Source organism: Chroicocephalus ridibundus, chromosome 12 (genome assembly GCF_963924245.1).
Source record: "Chroicocephalus ridibundus chromosome 12, bChrRid1.1, whole genome shotgun sequence".
Taxonomy (NCBI): Eukaryota; Metazoa; Chordata; class Aves; order Charadriiformes; family Laridae; genus Chroicocephalus; species Chroicocephalus ridibundus.
In genome coordinates this window covers 17,631,147-17,652,805 of record NC_086295.1, presented here as the reverse complement: position 1 = coordinate 17,652,805, position 21,659 = coordinate 17,631,147, and the positions used below count along the sequence as shown (strand labels likewise).

General features: G+C 60.0%; 1 protein-coding gene across 17 annotated transcripts in view; it reads right to left on the bottom strand.

The window, feature by feature from the left end:
• The window catches only part of EPB41L1 (erythrocyte membrane protein band 4.1 like 1), a 70,943-nt gene that overhangs the window by 8,325 nt on the left and 40,959 nt on the right, over nt 1-21,659 (bottom strand). For 5 of the 17 annotated variants that reach the window (XM_063350392.1, XM_063350390.1, XM_063350391.1 and 2 more), the window contains 18 exons: nt 20,543-20,647; nt 20,419-20,461; nt 19,657-19,732; nt 19,183-19,401; nt 18,990-19,077; nt 18,525-18,677; nt 17,642-17,739; nt 17,328-17,503; nt 16,763-16,911; nt 16,153-16,188; nt 14,094-14,285; nt 12,644-12,742; nt 5,041-7,725; nt 4,355-4,462; nt 2,646-3,044; nt 1,135-1,245; nt 647-724; nt 393-455 (listed from right to left, as the gene is read on the bottom strand). In XM_063350392.1, the coding sequence (XP_063206462.1) occupies nt 393-455; nt 647-724; nt 1,135-1,245; nt 2,646-3,044; nt 4,355-4,462; nt 5,041-7,725; nt 12,644-12,742; nt 14,094-14,285; nt 16,153-16,188; nt 16,763-16,911; nt 17,328-17,503; nt 17,642-17,739; nt 18,525-18,677; nt 18,990-19,077; nt 19,183-19,401; nt 19,657-19,732; nt 20,419-20,461; nt 20,543-20,647 (4,878 nt within the window). The remainder of the gene's footprint in view (nt 1-392; nt 456-646; nt 725-1,134; nt 1,246-2,645; nt 3,045-4,354; nt 4,463-5,040; nt 7,726-12,643; nt 12,743-14,093; nt 14,286-16,152; nt 16,189-16,762; nt 16,912-17,327; nt 17,504-17,641; nt 17,740-18,524; nt 18,678-18,989; nt 19,078-19,182; nt 19,402-19,656; nt 19,733-20,418; nt 20,462-20,542; nt 20,648-21,659) is intronic. The other 12 variants (XM_063350397.1, XM_063350396.1, XM_063350399.1 and 9 more) reach the window with 12 other exon arrangements.

Sequence of the window (21,659 nt, the reverse complement as noted above, 5' to 3'; positions counted from 1 at the left end):
GCGATGGAGCCCTGCTGTCCTGGGGATGGCTGAACACCCGCCTGCCCGTGGGAAGCGGTGAATGGATTCCTTGGTTTGCTTTGCTTGCGCGAACGGCTTTTGCTCCACCTATTAAACTGCCTTCGTCTCAACCTGTGAGTTTTTCCTCACTTTTACGATTCTGTCCCCCATCCTGCCATGGGGGGAGTGAGCGAGTGGCTGCGTGGTCTTAGTTGCTGGCGAGGGTTAAACCAGCACAGCATCCTCCTTTTCTTCCCAGTACCAACACACCAGCCAAGGGTGCCACTGCTGGGAACACGGAAGAGGTCCCTGTGGGACCAACCCCAGCCCACCCCCAGCCCCGCAGGGACCTCCCATATGGCCTTGCTGCTGGCACCACATCCCCCCCTCACCGGTGAGAGGGAGCGAAGGTCTGTCACGGGAGCAGCTCCTTTCCCAGCCTTGGTGCTGTGATCCTGAAAGAAGAGCAGACGGGCGCGTTGGCTCGGATGCAACGCGGAGGCAAACACGGCAGGTCGCCCTCCGCAGACGTCCCCGGTGGGGCAGGGTCCCCCCCAGCACCGCTGGCCCCAGTCGCCCTCGCTGGAGCAGAGGGACCGCAGGGGACAGGGTCTCCCCCACCTCTCGAGGGGCCAGCCCTGCTTACTGAGGTCGCCAGTGCTGTCTCTGTGGTGCCAGCGTGAGCAGTGGCGGTGGCGTCCCTGCCCGGGGTGCCTCCTTCCACCTGCCGGGGCAAAGGAAACCTGGTGAGCCTGGAGATGCCAGGGAGGGGGTGACACTTTCAGGGACGGTGTGGCCGTCCTTGCTGCCAGAGGAAGCCGGGGAGGGTGACGACGCCATGGACACGTGCGGTAGAGCACGTATGGTGGCCGTTACCCTCTGGAGACATCCCCATGTGCCAGCGCTGCCCAGTGGCATGGCAGATGGGGCCGGGGACTCACACAGAATATCTCTGGGTGGGCTTTGCTGTGATGTTTTGGGGACTCCAGCAAGGCGAGGGGGAGCAGAGGCCCCCAGCCGCCCCACTCAGCCACCTGCCCCCCCCGTGCTGCTGTCTGAGGACAAGTTTTGCTGGACTGAGGCTTGGCAGAGCCATCAGGGAGCAAGGCCAGGAGGACAGAGCCACCGCGTCACCTGGGCTGCGTCCGTGGTGCCGACCTGGTGGGGAGCAGAGCCGTCTGCTTCAGGCTTCTTCACGCCCGGCCCCAGGCCGACGGTCACAGCATCCGTTTTTGGGGCTGACGACTGCAGAAGAAACACAGCGAGTCAGGCGCTGGGGCACGACGCCACCAGCTCTGAGCGCTCCTTGTGCACCAGCCCCCACGAGCAGAGCATCCCTGCCCCACTCCTCCACGAGTGCCCCACATGTATGATGACCTGCAAGTGTCGTGCCGAGCCCCACCTGGGCGAGGAGCGGAGGCCGGGCTGCCGCCCTGGGCGGACGGCCACCATGCAAAGTGCCCAGTGTGACTGACGTACCCCAAACCACACCTGATGCTCTGCCCCTGGGGTTTTCAGAGGTTTTTTGGATAGATTTATAGACACCATGGGTTAGGTCAAACTGGTCTTTAAAAGGTGGGTGAGACCCACCAAATCCATTTCACTCACACCCCGCAGCGCGTTTATGATCTGCACCAGCTCCCGGCGGCTGTGGTCACACCCAGGGCGTCAGAACCTCAGTGGAATGGGGATACGTTTAGGTTTCCAGCGCTCCCCTGTTACAGGAAACTGGAGCTGCCAAGGGCTCCTGCACAGGGCGTGCTTGGCCAACAGCCTCCCTTGCCAAGCACCGGCCACGGCGGGGCTGATCACCCCTGCCCATGGCCCCCCTGTGACCCCACAGCGTCGGATGCTCCACACAAGGGTTTCCAGGCTGGGTCAGAGAAAGCTGTCTTTAATTCTGCAGCTTTTTCCTGACTCCATCTCCAGACTCACCCTGGCAGCTCCAGCCAGCGTTGGGGACTTACCTGCCAGAGCTGGAGGGCTGCCCCAGCACTGACCGGGCAGGAGATGGCCCTGGCCCAGAGCAGAGGCAAGGCTGCATTTCGTCCAAGCTGGGACCGGCTCTACCGTCCTCTCCCTGTGGCGTACATTCAAATCCCACACGCATGCCGCATGCATTTTTCTCAACCCCGTTACAATCGCTCCCGGCATAGGAGCGACCCTCCACGAGCTCTGGAGAGGCTCCCCCAGGCTCCTCTGGAAACCCCTCCCAGCCCCGGCACGACCAGAGAGGTTAGTTGGCAGCACATTTCTCTTCACTACACAAACTGGTCACTGACTTCATGCAAAACACAAGGACAGAGCCGCTGGTTAGTGACACGTGCCCTTCCCGGCTGCTGACATGCTGTAGTGGTGCGAGGGACGGGGTAGGCAGCCGAAGGCAGGGGATGAAGAGATGGCGGTGACTTCTCCCGGTTAGCAGATGCACAAAACACACAACAGAGCCATGCAACACAGACGACAGCGTGCATCGGGGGGAAACAGCTACACCGGACAGGAACCTGGGGATGTTTGAAAGCTGGCATGCTCTTCCAAACCAATGTGGGAGTGCACCCCAGCAAGGCAGTACTGGGCACCCAGACAAGGAACATGGAGGCGTGATGGCACTGAGACAGTCTCAATGGAATGGTGTCCCTGTGTACCTCTAGCTGGGAGACATCTGAGCTGGGCTGGGAGACCTTCTCCCCGCCTTTGATATCCTCTTCCAGTCCGGCAACTACTTTGTCAGTGTGCTGGAAGGAAACCAGACCTTCATCTTCCGTTTCACTCTTGTCCTTGTCCAGCTCAGGCAGGCTCCGGGAGATGTCCTCAAAGGCTGTGCCGTGGAAGTCACCAATCACTGTGAAGTCCACCTCTGCTTCCAGGCTGGAGGTTGAACTGACCGTGATGCTGGAGCACTTGCGCTCGATGGCCAGGTGGTTGTCCTTCAGAAAGACCGAGTCCTTCTCCTGGTCCTGCTCCTCATCGCCGGTGTCACTCTCGGGAGCCCTGTGCCGAGGTGGCTTAGCTTTCTCCTCGGCGCCCTCCCTCAAGCCCGCTCTCTGAATGAGACACAATGGCGGAGAGAGACGGAGACAGTGAGCACCGCGTGGGGCGGCAACGCTGGCAGTGCCGACAGGGGAGAAGGGAGGAGGAGGAGGAGAAGGAGGAGGAGGAGGAGGAAGGCTGCAGCAAACATCACAGAGTAGAGTCAAACACAACTCAAGCATGGAGACTGAAACCTTTCTGACAGTAGCGACTTTGCAGGGGCGGGGTGGGGGGAGAAGGGTTCTTCAATCTGGTTTTGGCAAAAGTCTAGTGGTAATTAATCATCTCAAAAAAGGGTCAGTCACACAGAAAAGCTTGGCCAGCTTGGAGGCACGTCAGCGCACCCGGTGGAAGCAGATGTATGCAAAACAACAGGGCTGTTAAGAGACATTCAGAAACGGCTCGGGCGCCAGTGCCATCGGATGTCAGTGGGGTTGGGCTCCCAAAAAACACCAACCAACCAACCAACCAACCAAAGGGAAAGAAAGAGAGAAGAGTTTGAAAGAAAAGGGCCCCATCAGCCACGCACAGCGAAGGAGAAGCGAAGGAATGTGCCAATTCCACTGAGCATCTGCGTGGGCCCTGCGGAGCATCGCCCCAGGGCAGGAGGACCATCCCCACCGGGACTGCCCACTGGCCCTGCGCACCGGGGCGGCTGCCTGTGCCGGGGCAGGGCGGGGGGAAGAATCTGCGCCACCAACACAGCACCCCCCCTCCAGAGGCCTGACGCAGCGGGGGGTGAGTCTTAGGGATGACCTGGTTGAGTGTTTGGTCAGTGCAATTGACAGCACGGTCAGAGCCAAGGGATGACCTCCCTCCATAGCTCTTCTCCAGACGTGGACATACCTCTCAACTCCACCATCAGAGGGCACATCCCCCCTCCCCACACCTTGCCATGAAGCCATGGGAAATCTAGAGCCGTGCTGGACTTTGGGAAACCTAGACCCAGTGCTGGCCTTTGCATTTCGCTTGAGGCAGTTCTCCCTCAGGAAGAGGTCTAAGCCCACTGATGCCAGAGGAATCCCACCTCCTGGACTCTGCTCCAAGCGTTTGCAGCCCAGAGCCAGCCCCGCAACGGGCCCGGCTGTGCCAGCCCAACCTTCCCTTGGCACTGCTGGGATGTTGAGAGGTATGAGAAACAGGGTGTCAAGCAAACTCCAGAGGAACACACCTGCACACGTGTTTTCGTGTGTGTGTGTGTGTGTGTAAACATCGACATAACAGCTCTGCCATGGGGAGAGGAGCTGGAAGCACACAGCCCTCAGCTGGTTAAGGTGAGCTTTCATACTACGGTAAGAAGCAGTTAGTAAAACAGCACTGAGACCTGGAAGACCACTGGAACAGCAGTCTTTAAATTCTCTTCTTTCAGGCTGGATTTTACTGACGGGTCAGATAAATCCTTTTCTTCCCCACTTGGTTCCTGAGATTTGCTCTGGATTAGAGAAAATGGTTAGTTGTAAGGAAATGAACTCTACAGGAGCTGATCTAGTGCTTACGAGAGCAAAGAAAGCTATTTCATCATCCAGCCACCAGCTTGCCCAAGACAGGGGAGGGTGGGTGAGGCCGGCGAGCTAAGCAAGAAGGGATATCAACGTAAGAAATGCAAGGGTGAAGCTGGAAGCGTGGGCACGCTGCTGCTAGGAGTGTGTGCGTGTCCGTGGCAGAGTCGCAGCTCCTTCAGCCACCCCCCGTCTTCTCCCTTGCTCCTGGACATAAAGCTTGGGTGCTCGCTCTCAGGTTTAGCGAGCCGGCATTCTCCAGGGAGCCAAAATGTCGGGGGTGGGGGGGTGGGGGTGGGGGCAGTCACAAAACAAAAGCTGATGAACCAACGGGCCAGCGGGTCTGCATTCAGCAAATAAGCCTGACCACACGCACATACATAAAAGGACAGGGGATGCAAAGCGACTGCCGTCAGTCAATGGATGTGTGAGGAGCCACTGAACATGATAATAAAGAGCCACACAACATGCGCATGAACTTTCCGTCCGGACAGTTCATCGGAAGAGTTACCACGGCTTCTGCCAGTGTGAGTTCGCAGCCAGAGTCGGGGGAGGCCAGGTCAGCACTGTCTTCTCCTTCGTGCTCCAGGTCAACAGAAACATCTTCCTTCAAAGAGAGAGGCTGGGAGGTGTCTCCTGAGCTAGCCCCTTGCCTGAGGGCCAAGGAGCCCACACGAGACGCAGGTCCCACCGGAGTGACTGGCATTGCCGGTGGTGAGGTGAGGCCTGTGTTCAAAAGCATGTCCTGTCCCAGACCCATCTTCCCCTTTGCTTTTGCTGATGTCTCAGCTTCAGGCACACGCTCTTGGTCCTCCTGGGCTGCGCTTTGCTCTGCTTCGCTTTGCTCGAACATCTTAATCTTAGAGGCCACTGAGGTTTTCCTGTAGCTCTCACTGTCCTGCCAGCTACCTGGGGCCACGGGGACATCTCCATGCTCCTGGGACACAGCTCCTGTCCTCCCAGTCACGCACATCAACGACCCAGACTCTACTGGATGTGTCCCACTGCTTGCTTGCAGCTCTCCCCCGCCTTCATAGATCAAGGTAGAGAGCGGGGACGTCTTGCTTCCTTGACACAATCCTGCTACAGGGGAGCGGGACTGCGGGACATCAGCAGCTTCTTTGGAAGGAGACTTATCCTGCAATGGCTGTCCTGGAGCAAGGTCACTGTCCCTGATATTTTCTCCTGCCGTAGGGCTCCTGCCCTGTAGATCTTGTCCCGCATTAAACTCCAAGTCTCGGGGTGGCTCTTGTGCTTTGGGATCTGCAGTGGGAAGGAGCCCTCCAGCCACGGGACCCTCTTGGGGCAGGTCCCTTATTATGGCCTCGGTCTGTTGTTCTGGTTCTTCTGCCTTGGGAGGCAGCTCTTCCATGCGAGGGCTTTTGTCCTGGGATAATTCTTCCATCCCAGAGACTTCATCTCTGGTCATCTTCCCTGATGTGGGCCCTATGCCCTGGAAGAGCTCTTTTATCACGGGCTTCTCCTCCTGGAGCGCCTCTTCTGTGCCAGGGACTTTACTCTGGGTTGCTCTCGCTGCGACAGGGTCCATGTCCTGGGACACCTTCCCTGTGGCTGGGTCTCTGACATGGATCGGCTCTGCTGCAGCATCTGTGTTTTGGGGTGGTCCTCCTGCAACAGGAATTGCACCTTGGTGTGGCTTCCATCTAGCAAAGCCCATGTCTTGGGGTTGTTCTTCAGATTCAGGTTTGGCACCTCTGTGGATTGCCACCTCTGCTGCAGGGCTCATGTCCTTGGGTGCTCCTTTGCCTACTCCAGGACTTGCCTCCTCGCATGCCACCTCCGCCGGGGGGTTCACATCCTTGGGTATGCCCACACCTCTTACAGGGCTGGTGCCCTGGGACGGGTCTCTGCCCTCGGGCTCGGTGCCCGGGGCTGGCTCTGCGGGGACAGGCCTGGATTGCTGGGCAAAGGGTGTAGGGACAGGAGTGCTGGGTTCATCCCCCTCCGACCCCGCGGCGGTGTGAGGGTGGCCCTGCCAAGGCACGGCTGATGGAAGCGACTTGGTCTCTATCTCTTCCATCTGAAGAACCACTCTGGCGCTTTCCTCCTTGTCGCCATCTGCTCCAATCCTTTCCGAGAGACCCTCCACTGCCGTGCAGGTGTCCGGGCTCTGTACTGGGCCCCCTCTGTGCTCCTCAGCCCCACGGCCGTCCTCTGCCAGGCCACAGGGTTTCAAGCCTCCCACTGGGCTTTGCAGATCCATCTCCTCCGGTCCCACCTCTCGGGAACACAGTAGAGCTTCACCTCCCTCGGGCACTTCGCAGCTTGTCAGCCCCGCAGAGGTCTTCTCTTGCTGCGGGAGCAGCCCTTCCTCCTGCCCCGAGGTGGGACGTCCCACCAGGCTGGTCCCATCACAGCCTGTCTGGGGCCGCTCCGATGCTTCAGCAGGTTTTCCAGACACTGCGCTGTGTTGCTGCCTTGCTGAGGGAGGGGGTTGGAACCCTTCTGTCACAGGTGCCACATGCCCAGATCCCTCCCCGGATGTGTTCACAGTGGCTTCTGGGCTCTCCTCCAAGCCAAGCCGCCCATCAGTCTCCGAGAGCTGGCGTGTTTTACTGTCCTTCTCCTCTTCCTCTGGATCTCCTAAGTAGATGATCCTCTGGGTGGCAGAAGTCTCCGAGCTGTCGTCACTAGCCTTCACTTTAATTTTAATGAGCTCTGTGGCCGTGGCCAGCACTCTCGCCTCCTGCTTCCTGGAGGCTGCAGGAGCATGCTCCTTGGAGGCCACTTCGCTTTCTCCCAAAATCTTGGACCTTTGCCTCTCTTCAGGCTGCTGACATGGCTTGGGCAGACCCGGCTCACGGGTAGTTGCTTCCTCGCCCTGCTCTTGGGGCTCCTCTGCACTGTGAGCTGGCGGGCGCTCTGCCTCCTGGCTGGGCTCCCCCCTGCTTTCCTTCTCATAGATCTCATCGTCCCAGACAGACTCAAAATCCTCGGGACTAGCGATCATTTTTGCTCTCCTCCGGGTATCCAGGGCTGCATCTGCTGGCTCTTCCTGGCCTGCCGCTTCCTTGGCTTTCCCTACTGCCATCTCCACTTTTGATATGCTCGCACTCGCTTTCACCTCTGAGGTACCTGCATGGGCTTCTTCTTTCTTGACTCCCAGAGCTTTCTTTAGAGCTATGGATTCCAGCCTAGGAGTTTCTCTCTCTATAAATACCCAATGCTCCGAGCCCTGCATTGCAATTGGAGCAAGAAGAGTTAGCATCAAACATACTTTACCTAACTGCTGATGACTGCTGGCATGAGTAACAGAAAGCTGAGCTGCCTCCAACAGGGAGGACTAAATTCATTATTATTATTCATGCAAGAGTTGAGGCAGGGTCTATGCAAAGAGCCTGGCAACTTGCTGACGGAGGGAAGGGACTGAAAATAAGGGGGCTGATGCCATGACGGGGACTAAGCCCCTCTATCCTCTGCAGGGACCGTGTTTTGCTCCGGGCGGTGGCTCACTGACATACCTGCAATATCCGCAGCTTTGTTGGAAGTACGGAAGCGGGAGCAACGCTCCCAGCAGACACGTTAACAGCCGTCGGGGCGTCTCTCATGAGGCAGGGGAACACAGCTGGTTCAACCCAACTGGGACCCCCTGATCTGACGCCTGCTTTCAGCTGGCTCTAGCAATCTCCATGAGCAAAGGCTGAGGTTTCATGGTAGGCTATGGTCTGTGTTTTGAGCAGCTTCACTCTCAGCTTCATCCACAGGCCCTAAGACTATGTCAGACTTCCAGGAGCGCGAGCAAGAAAAGAAACTACTTTTTGGCCCTTTCCCCTTCCTACCAGATGCAGCAGCTCAGATTTACTCCAAAGTCCATCCTTCCTTTCCAGCTCTCCAGGCAAATCCCATCAGAAGCAATTATTTAGCAGAGGTTTCCAGCAACGCTGAAACCAAGCGGTTCAGAAAATGTAACCTGCAAAAGGTTACCTGTGAAATGTAAAAGAAGACCACAGGCTCGGCAGCTGAGACAGCTATGCGTACTGCAGCGAGGACCACGCAAAGGTTGCGGAGCATCCTGCAGCAAGGACACGGTGGGTATGCGATATACCACGCCGTCTATCTCTGCTGCTGCACAGGGGAGGATGCCAGGTTGCTGTTAACACGCACACTTTGTACATTCACGTGTTTGTCCTGCAAGACAGCTAAAGACCTCACAAGTGCCAAGAACAAAGCACTGCTAAAATTCAACCACTTCCGGAAGAGACGGTAGAAAATAACCCATGAGAAGACAGCAGCAGGAAAACATTTGCACCGGTGAGGAAGCCCAGCAGCCTCCCCAGCCACCCTCCTACACGTGAAGGGCAAACGCTGCGGGCACGGTCCTGCGAGTTCACCATGGGGCTGGCTCTGCCCCTGACACCAGCCCGCGGGCAGAGCCGGCATCACTCCTGCAGGCTGGGCAGGACCGACCCTCCGTGGCACCAGGACACACTCCAGCCCCAGGGAGTTGGGGGGCTGGCTGCCCGCTCCCCCCCTCCAACTAGGAAAAATAATCCATAAAAACGCGAGCCATGCCCCACGCAGGGGTGTCAGGCTGAATGTTTGGAGCAGCTGCACCTGCAACGGAAACCGAGTAACTGATATTGAGTAAGGGGAAACAGGGGGGTCAGAGGGAAGAAGCACAGCAAGAGGGAAGGGAAAAGAAGATAGGATTAGAAGATAGGGAGAGAAAGGAGGAAAACCAGTTACCAGTGGAAGGGCTTCCAAAAGGAGGGGAATCAGAAATCGCTGAAAGCCCCCCAGCAGAAAAATGCCACCTCCCAGCTCCTGCCTTCTGTACCAGGTGCCAAAGCAAGCGAAGCTCCCTGGGCACGGTGCCCCAGGCCTTGCCCTGGCACCACCCGGGCAAGCCGCAGACCTCTACGCCTGTCCCCCTGCTCCGGGCTCTGGCAAGAGCAGGGCTGCCCCCTGAAAATCCTCTCCGAGTGCCAGCAGGGCTGTGCCTGGGTAGGAGACACCGTGGGGGCCGCGCCTGGGCACGGCCCGACGCTAGCCCCCTGCGAGAATGCCGAGCCACCCCAGGGCAGAGGCGGGTGCAGGCTCTTCGTGCTGCCAGGACAGCCCCTGGGATGGCACACGTGCGCCGCAAGCCATGCCACGCACGCGGCAGTAAGGGCATCCTCCTCCACAGGTGGAAGATGGATCCGTGCCCAGGACTCTGCCATGGCGCCTGCACCCTGCCGCAGCCAGGTCCCTGCGCACCCATGCTGGAGGAGCCAGATCTTCAAGGAGACCTGTCCCATGCCAGCTCCCTCCAGCATCGCTTGCACAAACCTCTCCGACATCCCTTTACCCCGCGCTCCCAAGCACCGTCTGCTCTCCTGGTCTCTTCCTCCACAGCCCCCTCCAACACAGGTTTTATTTCTCCTTAGTCCACGGAAATTGCAACAGAGGCAGCCAGTGACCGCCAGGAGCACCAGGTTACACCCAGGTCTTTCACAGTTGGGTCTGACCCATGGAAGCAATATTATCGCTAACTCAGCGGCTGCGTTGGGCCTGCCGGGAAGCCCAGGCCGGTCTCTGGCATTCCCTCAACACCAGCCTTCCCGTTCAGTAGCGATGCTCATGGCCGATTCAACCAGAAGACTGCGTACTTTCCTGGGTGTACAGCTTCTCTTCTGCTCCTGCACTGCCGTCTCATTGCCTTCTGCAGCCAAGGCAAGGATGGGCAGGTTGTAAGCACGTGAGCACGCTCTTCATTGAAGCCCTCTCGCCCCTTCTCTGGCTGCAAACCAGAGTCCTTCGGAAGAGACCTTCCCTGGACAAAGAAGACGAGTCTCTTCAGGCTCCTTCTCTGAGTTATGGCTTGAGATATTCAGTGCAGATCAAAAAGCCTTAAGACAAGTCTTCTGAAGCTGGAACAGTGCGTTCATCCATGGCAGCACCTCTTAACCACAAGGGAAAACCCAAAAGTTCCCGATTTATTTCCAAACCAGCTTCCTTTTCCTCAAACTTTGTTGGGATGAGAACAGCCCACTCCAAGGGAACAGACAACTACTCTGTGGTATGATCCGCACGCCGCTCCGGAGGGCTCAGTGCCAGCTCCAGCCACAGCTCTGGTTCCACAGCTCATGACAGCCCTTGTGTCTCTAGAGCTTGAGGACTCTGGGGGATGTTCGGAACAAATATCCAGATACCTGGGTATGTTCTCCAGGAAGGAAGAGAACTTCTGGAGCTTTGGAGGTCAATGGGCTGGCAGGACACTGTGTGCCAAGGCAGGAGCTGAGTCTAAGAAGGAATGACGCTGTCTGTGGAGCAACCTCGACTTCCCAAGGGATAATTTACTTTCACACTTCCCCCATGCCCCAGATCTGCTCTAAGAGGAGGAGCATTTGGGAAGGCCATTCTCACCGTGACCTACACGTCACAAGAGAGAAAAGAAAAAAGAAAAAAGCCTTCTGCCCCTGCCAACAAGGCCCATAACCTCGGCAGAGCCCAAGGCAGGCAGGAGTCCTCTCCCTTCGGTGTCCTTCAATGTCCCTGCCATCTTTCTTTGCTCCTCAGGGAGACCCGGCTCACTTGAGAGGAAAGCACAAGCCTCACAACAAGGAGGGAAGAATGAGTGAATCCAAGGTGTTGAGACAACACATTGGGTCATTTTGTCACCCAAAGCTGAAGAGACTCCTGGCACCTCACAGCATTCTGGTCTTCCAGCAGGAGTGAGGACTGAGGGATGGAAGGGAGGGGGGAGACGTGAGTAGCTGGGGGTGACAGATAACCCAACCTCAGCACGTCTGAAGCCCACGGGCATCAAGGGACTTTCAGGCTGAGCGTGATGAGAGCTCCAAGCTCTGCGGATGTGCTGTGCTCATGTCATCACCCTCTCGGGGTCACAAATTCCTCATAGTGACCACAGGCCAGGAGAGGACAAGTTCCCACATATCGACGACTGAGTCTCAGCCACTAATGCCTGTGGAGAAATCACCAGTGAGGCCACCTTGGCACCTGCACCACAGCACAGCCCTGGCACCCCAGGGGATGGAGGGGAAGACTCTGAATCGAGAGATGTGAGCGCACCTCACTTCCGCTGTTTCTGTCCACCAGCTCCTAAACACTGGCACGTAGAGGGTCCACCTGCGGACCAGGAGATGCTGCTGCAGCGCCCAAGCTTCACTGAAGATGCCTGTATCCTTGTTGAAGCCCGAGGCTGTGCCCAAGCCCTCACGCACGCCCATACTGCCTCCTGGGGACACAGGCTCCAGCCAGCCCAGGTTCGGGCTCCAGCTGTGTTGGTGGGACACAGCCCGCCGCCGCTGGCAACTTCTGCACTAAGGGAGACGACAGGGAGCAAGAGCGGGACCAGCCTCAAGCCTGTCCCTGCCCGACACTGTCTTCTGTGGGGGCACTCAGGCAGGACACGCACCCCAGCGCCACTGGGCACCACACCACGGCAGGGCCGCATCCCACCACAGCAGAACCAAGCCTCAAAGACCTTCTCAAGTCTTCTCTTGGCTGTCCTGGGAAACAACCACCATCACGTGAGATAGACCCTGCATGCACGCAATGCCGAGAGCCCGCAGTCCTCACCCGTGGGCACCGCGCGAGGACATTGAAGGCAGCATGACCCTGCTTTGCACAGGCGTAAGACCAACATTTCGGAAGCCTCCTGAGATGCCCTATTTCAGGGTGCCTGGGCCCGGGGAACTCTAAGTGTAGCCAAAGTGAAAAGAAAGCACAAGGGATTGCTAAAGACAGCTTGTAGCTGCCTGCCTGCTTGCACCCGGAGTGGAGACCCCCAGAGTGCCTGTGCCATGGGGTCAGCGCTGCCTCAGGACCCCCAGCACCAGCCTCCAGCACGGGCCCCTCACCCCACCAGCCCCGGGGGTGCACAGCAGGGCTCCACCAGGAGTTCTCTCCCAGGCCCCTGTCTCACAGCCCAGAAGAAACAGTCCGGGGAGCAAATTTCACCGACAGCCCTGTCCTGGCGAAGGATCCTGCCCACCGCTGGAGAGGAGACCCACCCAGGGGGGCCAGCAAATGGCTCGAGCTCTGCTTAGAGGGCAGGAGGCACCTCGGCAGGACAGAAAGCCCCACGGTGGGGGGGGACGACAAACTGTGAGAGCGAGGGGTGGGGAGAGAAGGAGGATGGTGACAACCTCAGGAGAGGAGACAAGGCTTTTCTGCGTGAAAGACTCCATGCTTAGGGAAGCTCCGTGCTCAGATGCAAAATCGTCTAGGGTGTCCTCTTCCATCGTCTGTGCCAGCACGGAAACCCCAGCACCCACGGGGAAAGAGAGAGAGAGAGAGAGAGAGACAGACAGAGAGACACAGAGAGAGAGAGAGAGAGAGCATATGAGAGGAATGAAGAAACAAATGTTGGGTGGGTGGATGGATGGATGGAAGGAAGGCCGGGTGGATAGATGGATGAACAGAAGTCACAGCTATGCCAGCTCTAGATGCTCCGTTTACACCTCTGCGCTTTATCTATTTGCTTGTAAAAGAGATGTGGGGCGAAGTCCCCCTTCTTGCCAGTGCGGTGCTTTGATGAGGGGCTGTGAGCCCAACTCTGCCCGAGTCCCCCTGCAGCCCCGGCTCTCCGGCCGGTGCTGGGGACTGGCAGGCACACGTGCACATCACGAATCCCCCTGCAGACAGCCCCTGGCCCAGCCACCCCGCACCCTCCTGGCAGCCCAGCCCCACTGGGACCGTCCCGGGAGGGAGCCAGGGCAAAGTGGGCCCGCGTGTGGTGTCCACCCTGCCTGGAGCCATGCCCACTGCTGGGGACACAGGACTGGCTCCAGAGCCCCTGTCGAGGAGAGAACCCCACGGAGGGGTGAGCAAGCAGGGAGGCTCCATGGCAGCGAGAGGGCATCCAGGCTGGCGGATGTCCTTGCCACGCGCTGCCTGTACCGAGCCAACCAGGAACCCGGTGCCACAGAGCACTCAGCTGCGCCATCCGCGCCCCTCAGGCAGCACAGGGGGCTCCGCATGTCCTGGCGCCCCCAATTCCAGCTCCCCAGGCGCCATCGTTTCACAGTTGTGGTCCCACCACAAAGCCAGCCGGCAAAGCGCCAGGAGGGGAGGACGTGGGTGCAGGATGCCAGCGTGGCACCGCTCACCCCTCCGCCTACTCCCACCACCCGGGTCCTGGCGCCGGTGAGAGCACCATGAGGCACCTCCTGCTCTGCCGAGGACAGCCCTCGGGCAAGAGCTGCACCGGGCACCGCCGTGCACCAGCCCTGCTGGTACGAGGGGTGAGAAGAACCCCATTTCACGGGCCAACAAAAGCCACAGCCCAACTCTCAGGTACCCCCAAAACACAGCTCTCCGGAGAAGGATGAGAAATTCAACCCCATGCAGTGCCTGGGCACAAGGGGAGAACACTACCAGCAGTGCGAAAATCGTTAGCACGTTACAAAACTTAGAGACAAGGACCAAAGGCCCCCTCCCTCCACCCCCCGCCGCCTAATTTCCCCCACCGCCTACTTAATTTCCACCATGCTCCCCCAGGGTAGCACAGGAGGCAGAGACCCAGAGCCCAAGAGCTGAGGAACTCCTCCCCGCGAACAACCTGATCCCCTCCATAAGAGAAGCAGCAAAACGAACCTCGCCGGCCTTTTCTGGGGTTCCCTTTGGTGTTTCATCCTCATGCTTGGGGGAGGAAGAGGCTGGTGAGGAAGGCAGCCTCCTGTCCCGGTCCCTGTGAACCAGCTTGCTGTTGGGCTCCTTCAGGGTCCGTTTCAGCTCATTAATGCTGGCCTGATGCTTCAGCAAAACATCTTCCGGCTTGTCTAAAAACTTGGGGAAGGAGAGAGGAAGATGACGATGATTAAAGCACCAGCCAAGGCAAAAGAGACGAGCAGGGGCACTGGGAGGGTTTGCTTCACACTGGGCTTGAATTTAGGGTCTCAAGGGCCAAACGAACAGCGCGTCAGAGCACCCTGGTCTCAAGTTCTCACTAAGACCGTCGCAGGGAGCAGCAAAAAAGCAGCACGTGGCCGAGCGTGCGTGGCAGGGCTTCCCTCCGTGAAGGGCACAGCATGCTCCTTCAGCATGTCCAGCGCGGCCTGCTGAGGACAAGCTAAGCCACCTGGAGGAAAAGAGTGGGCTCTCCCTTGGGCTCAGCAAGGGATTGGAAATACCAGCCGCCTCCTCTGCTGCTCTCTCGTGCCAGGCACAAAGGGAGCCCGAGCCTCTGCCCCAGCAGGGCAGGGAACCGGCATTTCCAACGGAGCTCCTTCAAAGTGAGCTTCTGCTAAAGGGCAGGAGGTCAAGGGCTGGTCAGAGATGTCCAGCCCGGATCTAAGCCTGGACCACCATGGACCAGCCTTGGCCCATCGGCAGCCTGGCCTGCTGTGGAGAGAAGACAGCTCAGAGCGCTCAAGTGCAAGGTGGGGTTTAGGCGTTCGAGCATCGTTTTGTGACGGTACAGGCACCAGGGTGGCTCCCCTCATCCCGCCGCAGAGGTGGGCAAACTGGCTCAGAGCCAGAACCAGCAAGAGCAAGAACCCTGGCTTCTGCTTCACACTCAAACCTCTTTTGAGGTTCGAAAGGCGTCACCTAAAATACCTCCCCGGTATTTCTCCTCAGCAACAGCCCAGAGACCCAAGAGAGTCCCACGAAAAGCCCGAGCGAATTACCCAGGCCCTGAAGGCTCAGCGCAACTCATAAAAAAAAAACTTCCCCCCGTGGACCCGCGTGCCTGAGCCGTGGAGAAGCGCTTCACGGTTTGCCCACCTCTGGGCTGGGGGTGCGCCAGGGGAGCAGCACATGCACATGCAGCGGGGTAAGCGATGAGGCGGGCAGGGGAGGACCGGGACCGGTGCCCACCGCCCCGGCGGGGTCTGCCCTGCGGTGCCCAGCGGGACGGTGAGGGCTGCGTGGTGCCAGCGCGGCAAACCCCATCGCCCGGCTGTGTTTGCCCCCATCGACAGCTCCGGCGAGGATCCACATCCCCCTGCGAGCGGAGGGGAAACCCCCGGGGAGCAGCTGTGGATTTTAGGCCAGGATGACTCGTTCCTGACGGGGGGCCACTGCGGACACGGGAGTCTGTGCAGGGGAGGGCAGAGCCTCCCGCTTCTCTGCGACAGGCAGCCGCCCTCTGGCCCAGGGGCTGGGTGCCGGTGTCCCCGCAGGCAGCTCAGAGTCTCGTTTGCCCCGGCGGGGTGGGATGGCAGCGGCAGCGCTGCGAGGAGCTGAGCCCGGCTCGGCAGGGCGGGTGATGGAGGGGCTCGGGTCAGGCAAAAGCAGAGTGCGGATCGGGGCGGCAGCGGGAGCGATGGGACCAGGCTCCGCAGGAGAGCTAGGGCCACAGGGCCGGACGGAGAGGAGACACGAGGCGAGGACATGGCGGAGTCAGTAACACGAGCAGAAGCCAGGTCTTCCCAACGGGCCAAGGACTCGGCGCGGGGGCCTGGCCGTTGCGCCTTGGGAGGGCTCTTGCTCACACGTACGATTAGGACCACCTTACTTAGTGGGATAGAAGATGCCGTGTGCGCGCTGGGGCACATCCCCAGCTGTCTGCTCCTCGGGCTTCTCTAGCATCCAACCCCCCGCCCCGGTGCATCTTGTATTCCAGTAAATAGGGTGACACACAGTGTTGCTTTGGAAAGGATGGACAATATGATGCACCGATGAGGACTAAGATACTCCAGAGAGAGAATACCTCCTGCTTGTGCCTGGGGGTTGTTTCGTGCTCCGGCTGGCAGCAAAGAGAGGGTTAAAAGTAACCAGCAGGGTCAGTCGAGGGAACTTGTCACAAACATCACAGTTAAGTTGATGGGCTGGTAGGGCGCAGAAGGACGGGACCCCCCCCTCCCCTCGCAGCGTGGGGCTGAAATGGTCTGGGGTGTCCCTGGGCCAGCCCAGGTGCCTGGGACGGGAGTGGGTGGGCTGTGCCTGGGCAGTGGCGGGCACAAGTGGGCACCGGTGTGCCTGGCCTGTCCCCGTCCCCATCCCTGTCCCAGAGCAGGGCTGCTCCCAGGTCCAGCCCTGCCTGGGGACGAGCCTTGAGACTTCAGGAGGGCGCTGGGGAATCAGAGATGAGCCGAGCCCCTGCAACAGCCCCATTTCCACCAGTGAGGCCAAGAGCTGTGTCCCAAGGGTCCCACCAGCCTGGGGCACGGCTGGCAGAAAGGACTGCAAGGTGCCCCGGGGTGACCCTTCCTGCCTGCAGCCCAGCCCTGCTGCCTGTGCCCGGTCCCCTGCCTGCCCTCTCCAGGCGTGAGCCAGCCGACCCCTCTGCCTCCACCCTCCTCTGCCCGCCTCCTCTGTACCTTCAGCTCCTTGATTTTCGTTGGGGTGGTCACCTCCTCATCCTCCGTCTCGGACCGTCTCCTGCTGCCAAACTCACCATCCTCATCCTGCTTCTCGCCCTCCGCCCCGGCATCGTGGTTCTCGCTGACGGAGGCTGGGCGCGAGAACTCTGCCCGTGGTGGGGAGCCCAGGTCACCCCAGCCCTGCCAACCCCAACCCTGACCCCAGCCCCTGCCCCCCACCCGCAGACCTGGGTGCCCAGGAGCCCCGAATGCCCCGCAGCAGGGACGGCTGGTCCCAGGGGTCTCGGGGCGCAGGCAGCCGGGGCGAGCCCCATCCCCAAGCTGCCCAACCCCAGCCCTGCCACGTCCCCCTGCTCATGTGCAGTCTGGGCTACCACTCAGGGTGGGGACAGACCCTCTGCCGTGGGGATGCGGCTGGGGACGGCCTCCAGAAGGAAGCCTGAGGGCTGCCGTAACCCTGCCAAACGGGCCCGAGCAGCTGGCAGAGCCGAGCAGCTCGCAGCATGCCCCTCGCTCCCGCCAGCCGACCAATCTCCCTCCCCCTCCCCAATTTGGGGCATACCTCCGTCAAGGCTGCGAGACATGGTGTACCGTTTGCTGGAGGAGCGCTCAAAGAAGGGAGCCGGGCGGTCGATGAGGGCGCTGGCCTGCCGCGTCTGCGCCTGCGTCCGCCCGCTGTAGCGAAACTTGGAGCCCATCACCAGGAAGCCCTTTGGGGGTGGCTCTGGGGACACCAGCCTAGGGGTGAGAGAGGTGGAGCGCCATCGGTGAGCCCCAGCCATGTCCCCAGGCACTGCCCCCCAACATTTACCCACTGTGGCAGAAGCAGAAGTATGTCTGCCTCCAAGAAGAGAGGGCTGGAGAAGGTCTCCTCACCTGAAGAAGGTGTGATGCTCTATGCAGACCTTCCAGAGACGCTTGGCGGAGCGGTGGTTGGGCAGCTTGAAGCCAATGGTGCTCTCAAACTGTTCGTACTTGGGGGAGACAGAGACACACCGTTAACAGGCAGATCCTGCCCTAGAGGACATGATGGGATGGGACCTCGCCAAGGCCCTCATGTTCCCCTGGCAGGAGCCATGACTACGCCAAAAAAAGTCTTCAAAGCAGTGCTGGAAAGGTCCGTGCCCAGTCCCACTGGGTGGTGGGATCACGCCCCCACACTTTTGGCCTAAGCACTTTCCTCAACTGTAAATGGCTTTTCAGTGCGAGATAAATTCCCTCAAGAAACAAAAACCTTTTACAGCTCGTTTTGGTGAGAGTGCCTCACTCTCCCTTTTAGATGCGCTGCCCGTGCCCTCCTGCCCGCTGGAAAACGTGGGTGGAAATGCATTCTCCCATCAGTACACATAAAAGTGACAAGAGTGAAAATGAAGTCAGGAAACGAACGAAAAAGCTTCCTGATGGTTTTTTGTGAAGCACAGAAGACACATCAAAAATGGCCCTCAACCCCCCCCTTCCTGGGAGACCTCCCTATCCCAGCAGGGTTCCAGCATCTGGCTGGTGGGGAAGGGACCCTTGGGTGCCCTCAGCCTGCTGAAGTCGCTTTGCCAGTGAGAAAATGAGAGCACGAACAAGAAAGCACTTGCTGAAAGCCTCCATATACCACAGGAGATGTGCTCCCTTGGCCAATGCAGTCATTAACTTGGGACCTTTGGGGCAGAGGCTGGAGCCAGGCGAGGACGTCCCCGCCAGGCAGCCCCAGCCCAGCAGAGGAGGCGTTGTGCCGTACCCTGGGGCCGCACTGGTGCACGGCACCCACCTCACCCGGGCGGATCTTGATGTAGAAGTTGCTCCTCTTATAGGAAATTTTGAGGATCTTGGGCCAGGCGAAGCGGTTGATCCTCAGCCGGTCCCTGTAGATGAGGAGGCCGTTGGCGCAGACGCCCAGCATGATGTCAATGCCCTCGGAGTCCTGGAGGAGGTAAGAGGGACAGGAGGGGACTGCTCGGATGCCTGGTAAGAACCGGTTTGGCCGACAGTACCACGCTCCCTCCTGCTCGGTGCTCTGCTATGGGGGACCAGCTGACGGGTCACTGAATCACAGACCGGTTGAGGTTGGAGGTCCTCTGGTCCAACGCAGGGCCACCCAGAGCGGCTGCCCAGGACCACGTCCTTGTTGAACCTTCATCGTGGGAGGAAGGGGCTGGGCAGGGAGGGGTGTGCAGGCAGCAGGGCAGGACGGGGTGGCATTGGCCATCGCTCTGGCAGCCCCATGGCCCCATACCTTGGCGTGATGCAGATCCACTCCGTACATGGAGAGCTTCTTGGCGTTCTCCAGGAAATGGATCTCTGCTTCCCCAGGGGTCATTCCCCTGCAAGGAGACAGAGAGGGGGACACATGGCCAGGTGCCCCACCGGGCGTGGGCCAGCTGTCTGGTGCCTTCCTCGCCACCAGCCCATCTTCTCCTGGGGCTCACCGGTAGGTCTTGTGCAACTCCATGATGCGCTCCTCCAGCTCCCGTGTCTGGTTGGGGGCAAAGCGGAGCTCGCTGACATAGTTGCCCACGTGCTCCTCGGCATCATAGTCGCCCAGCTCGGCCTGCACGGCGTAGGAACCCAGCAGAGCATGTGTGACGAAGGAGCAGGGCAGGCGCCCCGTGATGATGTCCGCACGGAGCTGCAGGCACAGGTAGTATCTGCAGGAGGGGGCAGAGGGTAAGAGTGTGCCCTCTGGAGCAGGCTGGGGCTCCCCGGGAAGCGGCAGCGGGCACCCCACCTTGCGCTGCTCTCCGTGGGGACTGCCACCTCCCACGGCCACCTTCCCGGCCCTGCTCGGCATGGTTTAGACATGTCACAGGCAGCGAGACCCCAGACATTCCCCCTCATCCTGCCCCTCCACAAGCTCCCAGCCCATCCCCTGGCAGCTGTGCCCACAGAGGGCTGGTCCTCACCGTGTGATGTCCTCCGTGAGCTGGGCAGGGTCTGGAGGGTAGAACTTCACGGTGAAGGCGAAGTTCCAGGGCCCACCTAGGGAAGGGAGAGAGCAGTAAGGGCAGGACCCATGCTGGCTACACACAGGCGTGCAGGAGCATTCGGGCATCCACTAAGGGTCCCACAAGTCCCCCCAAGCCTGGCACAGGACAGGGACGAGGGGGTTCCAGAAGCTGTCGGGAGAAAAGCCACCAGGACACCAGCACGGCTCGGTTAACCCGCCCTAAACAGCTGGGGAGAGAAAAGCCTCACAACTTCAGGAGCCATCAGCTCAGCGTGACCACCAACGTCACAGCAAAAGCCTCACGCGTCCCAGAAGGTGACACTTTGGCAACAGCCGTTCTGCCACCCCAGCAAGGCAACACCATGGGCAAAGTCACTCCGGGACCTCTCCCAGCAAGCACCCCGCTACTCCCCCCTTCCCTGTCCTTCCTGCTCAGGGCAGGTGGGGATGGTGCCCAGAGAGGGACCAGGTCTCAGCCGGCTCTCCAGTGGCATAGACAGGGTTTTTGCCCCGCCAGCGCCTGCCATGAGTAAGAGGAGAGGTGGGTAACCCGCAGCTGAACGAGCAACACCGTCCTTGTCCCCAGGCCAGCTGCCAAAGGTCCCCGCCAGGGCAGGTGGGGAGGGGACCTGCTGCAGGACAGCCATGGCTGAGCCATCCAGGAGCCCCGTGGGACGCCCCAGGGCTGGGCAGGATGGACCCTTCCCCAGGCACTTACTGCGGATCTGCTTCTTGATCTCCTTGGAAGGATCCAGCCAGTTCTGCAACGAGGAGACAGCAGGTCAGGCGGGGTTCCCCAGCACGGAGGGGGCAAGCCACAGAGGGACCCCCCCCATGCTCACCTTCTGGCTGTCCGAGTCGCAGAAGGTGAGGCCGAAGTAGTCCTTCTCCAGGAGGTTGAGGTGCTCGCACACCATGTCAAAGAGGACCTGGCCTCGGGCGTGCTTCTGTCGGAGACACGGAGAGGCTGATGGTGAGCCAGCTCTCTTGTTCCCCTGGAGAGCCGGCAGGCACGGGCAGCACCCGCTGGGGGCGGGCAGGGAGCGCTGGGGATGCTCAGGGCAGCCCTGGCCCCCCAGGCGACCACCACAAGGTGCTGGCAGCCCTCTCACCCGGCAGCACCGCTCTGGGGACATCAAGGCAGTCCCGGGGCTGCAGGGACGGGGCACGGTCGAGCCCAGCCAGTGCGGTGCAGGGCAGCAGGTCCCATGGGCCAGGGGGACCCGGTGCCCACCTCACACCAGGAGACAGTGATGGCAAACCGGAGAGGGGTCCAGCCGGCCCAGGCACCTCTGCTCCAGACCCTGGGACAAATGTCCCTGCTGGGACAAATGCGCCCCAGAGCTTCTGGTGGCCGGCACTGACTGTGGGACAAGCTCCTTCCCCACACCCTCCCCACTGGTGGCGGCGGCGGCGGCTGGGTCCTGAAGCACGGGCACGGCAAACGAGAGCCACAAAGAGCCCAAGCCACATGCAGGGATGGAGGGCACCCTCGTCACCTGGTCCTTTGAGGTCCCCTGCATTTCCCTTCGTTACCAGTGGCAGCGAGGCCCAGGCTCGCTCCTGGAGGTGGCAGAACAACCCCTCCCATGCGCGTTTCTCCCCTCTTTACAGCCTGGCGGCTCCCATCTGCCCTCTCCAAGGCATCCGTTTACCGGAGCACCTTCACGATGTGCCTCAGGGATGGCATGCCCAGGGCACCAAGCGGCACTGCCCCGGTAGCCCGCTGCCCCCGACGGCAACCCTGGGCTCCCGCTGCTCTGCAAAGCTTTCCCAGCCGTTGCTTCCTGGGTCTCCTCCCTCCCGTTGTCCCGGGTTTTGAAGGCAGGGGCTCACCCGTGGCACGTGCCGGGGTGTCACACGTGCCGGCTTGACTCCCCTTTTTGATTTTTTACTGAATTAAGCCTTAATTGAGCATAAGGGCAAGGCACAACTATTGCCACGGGGCCTGCGGGTAAG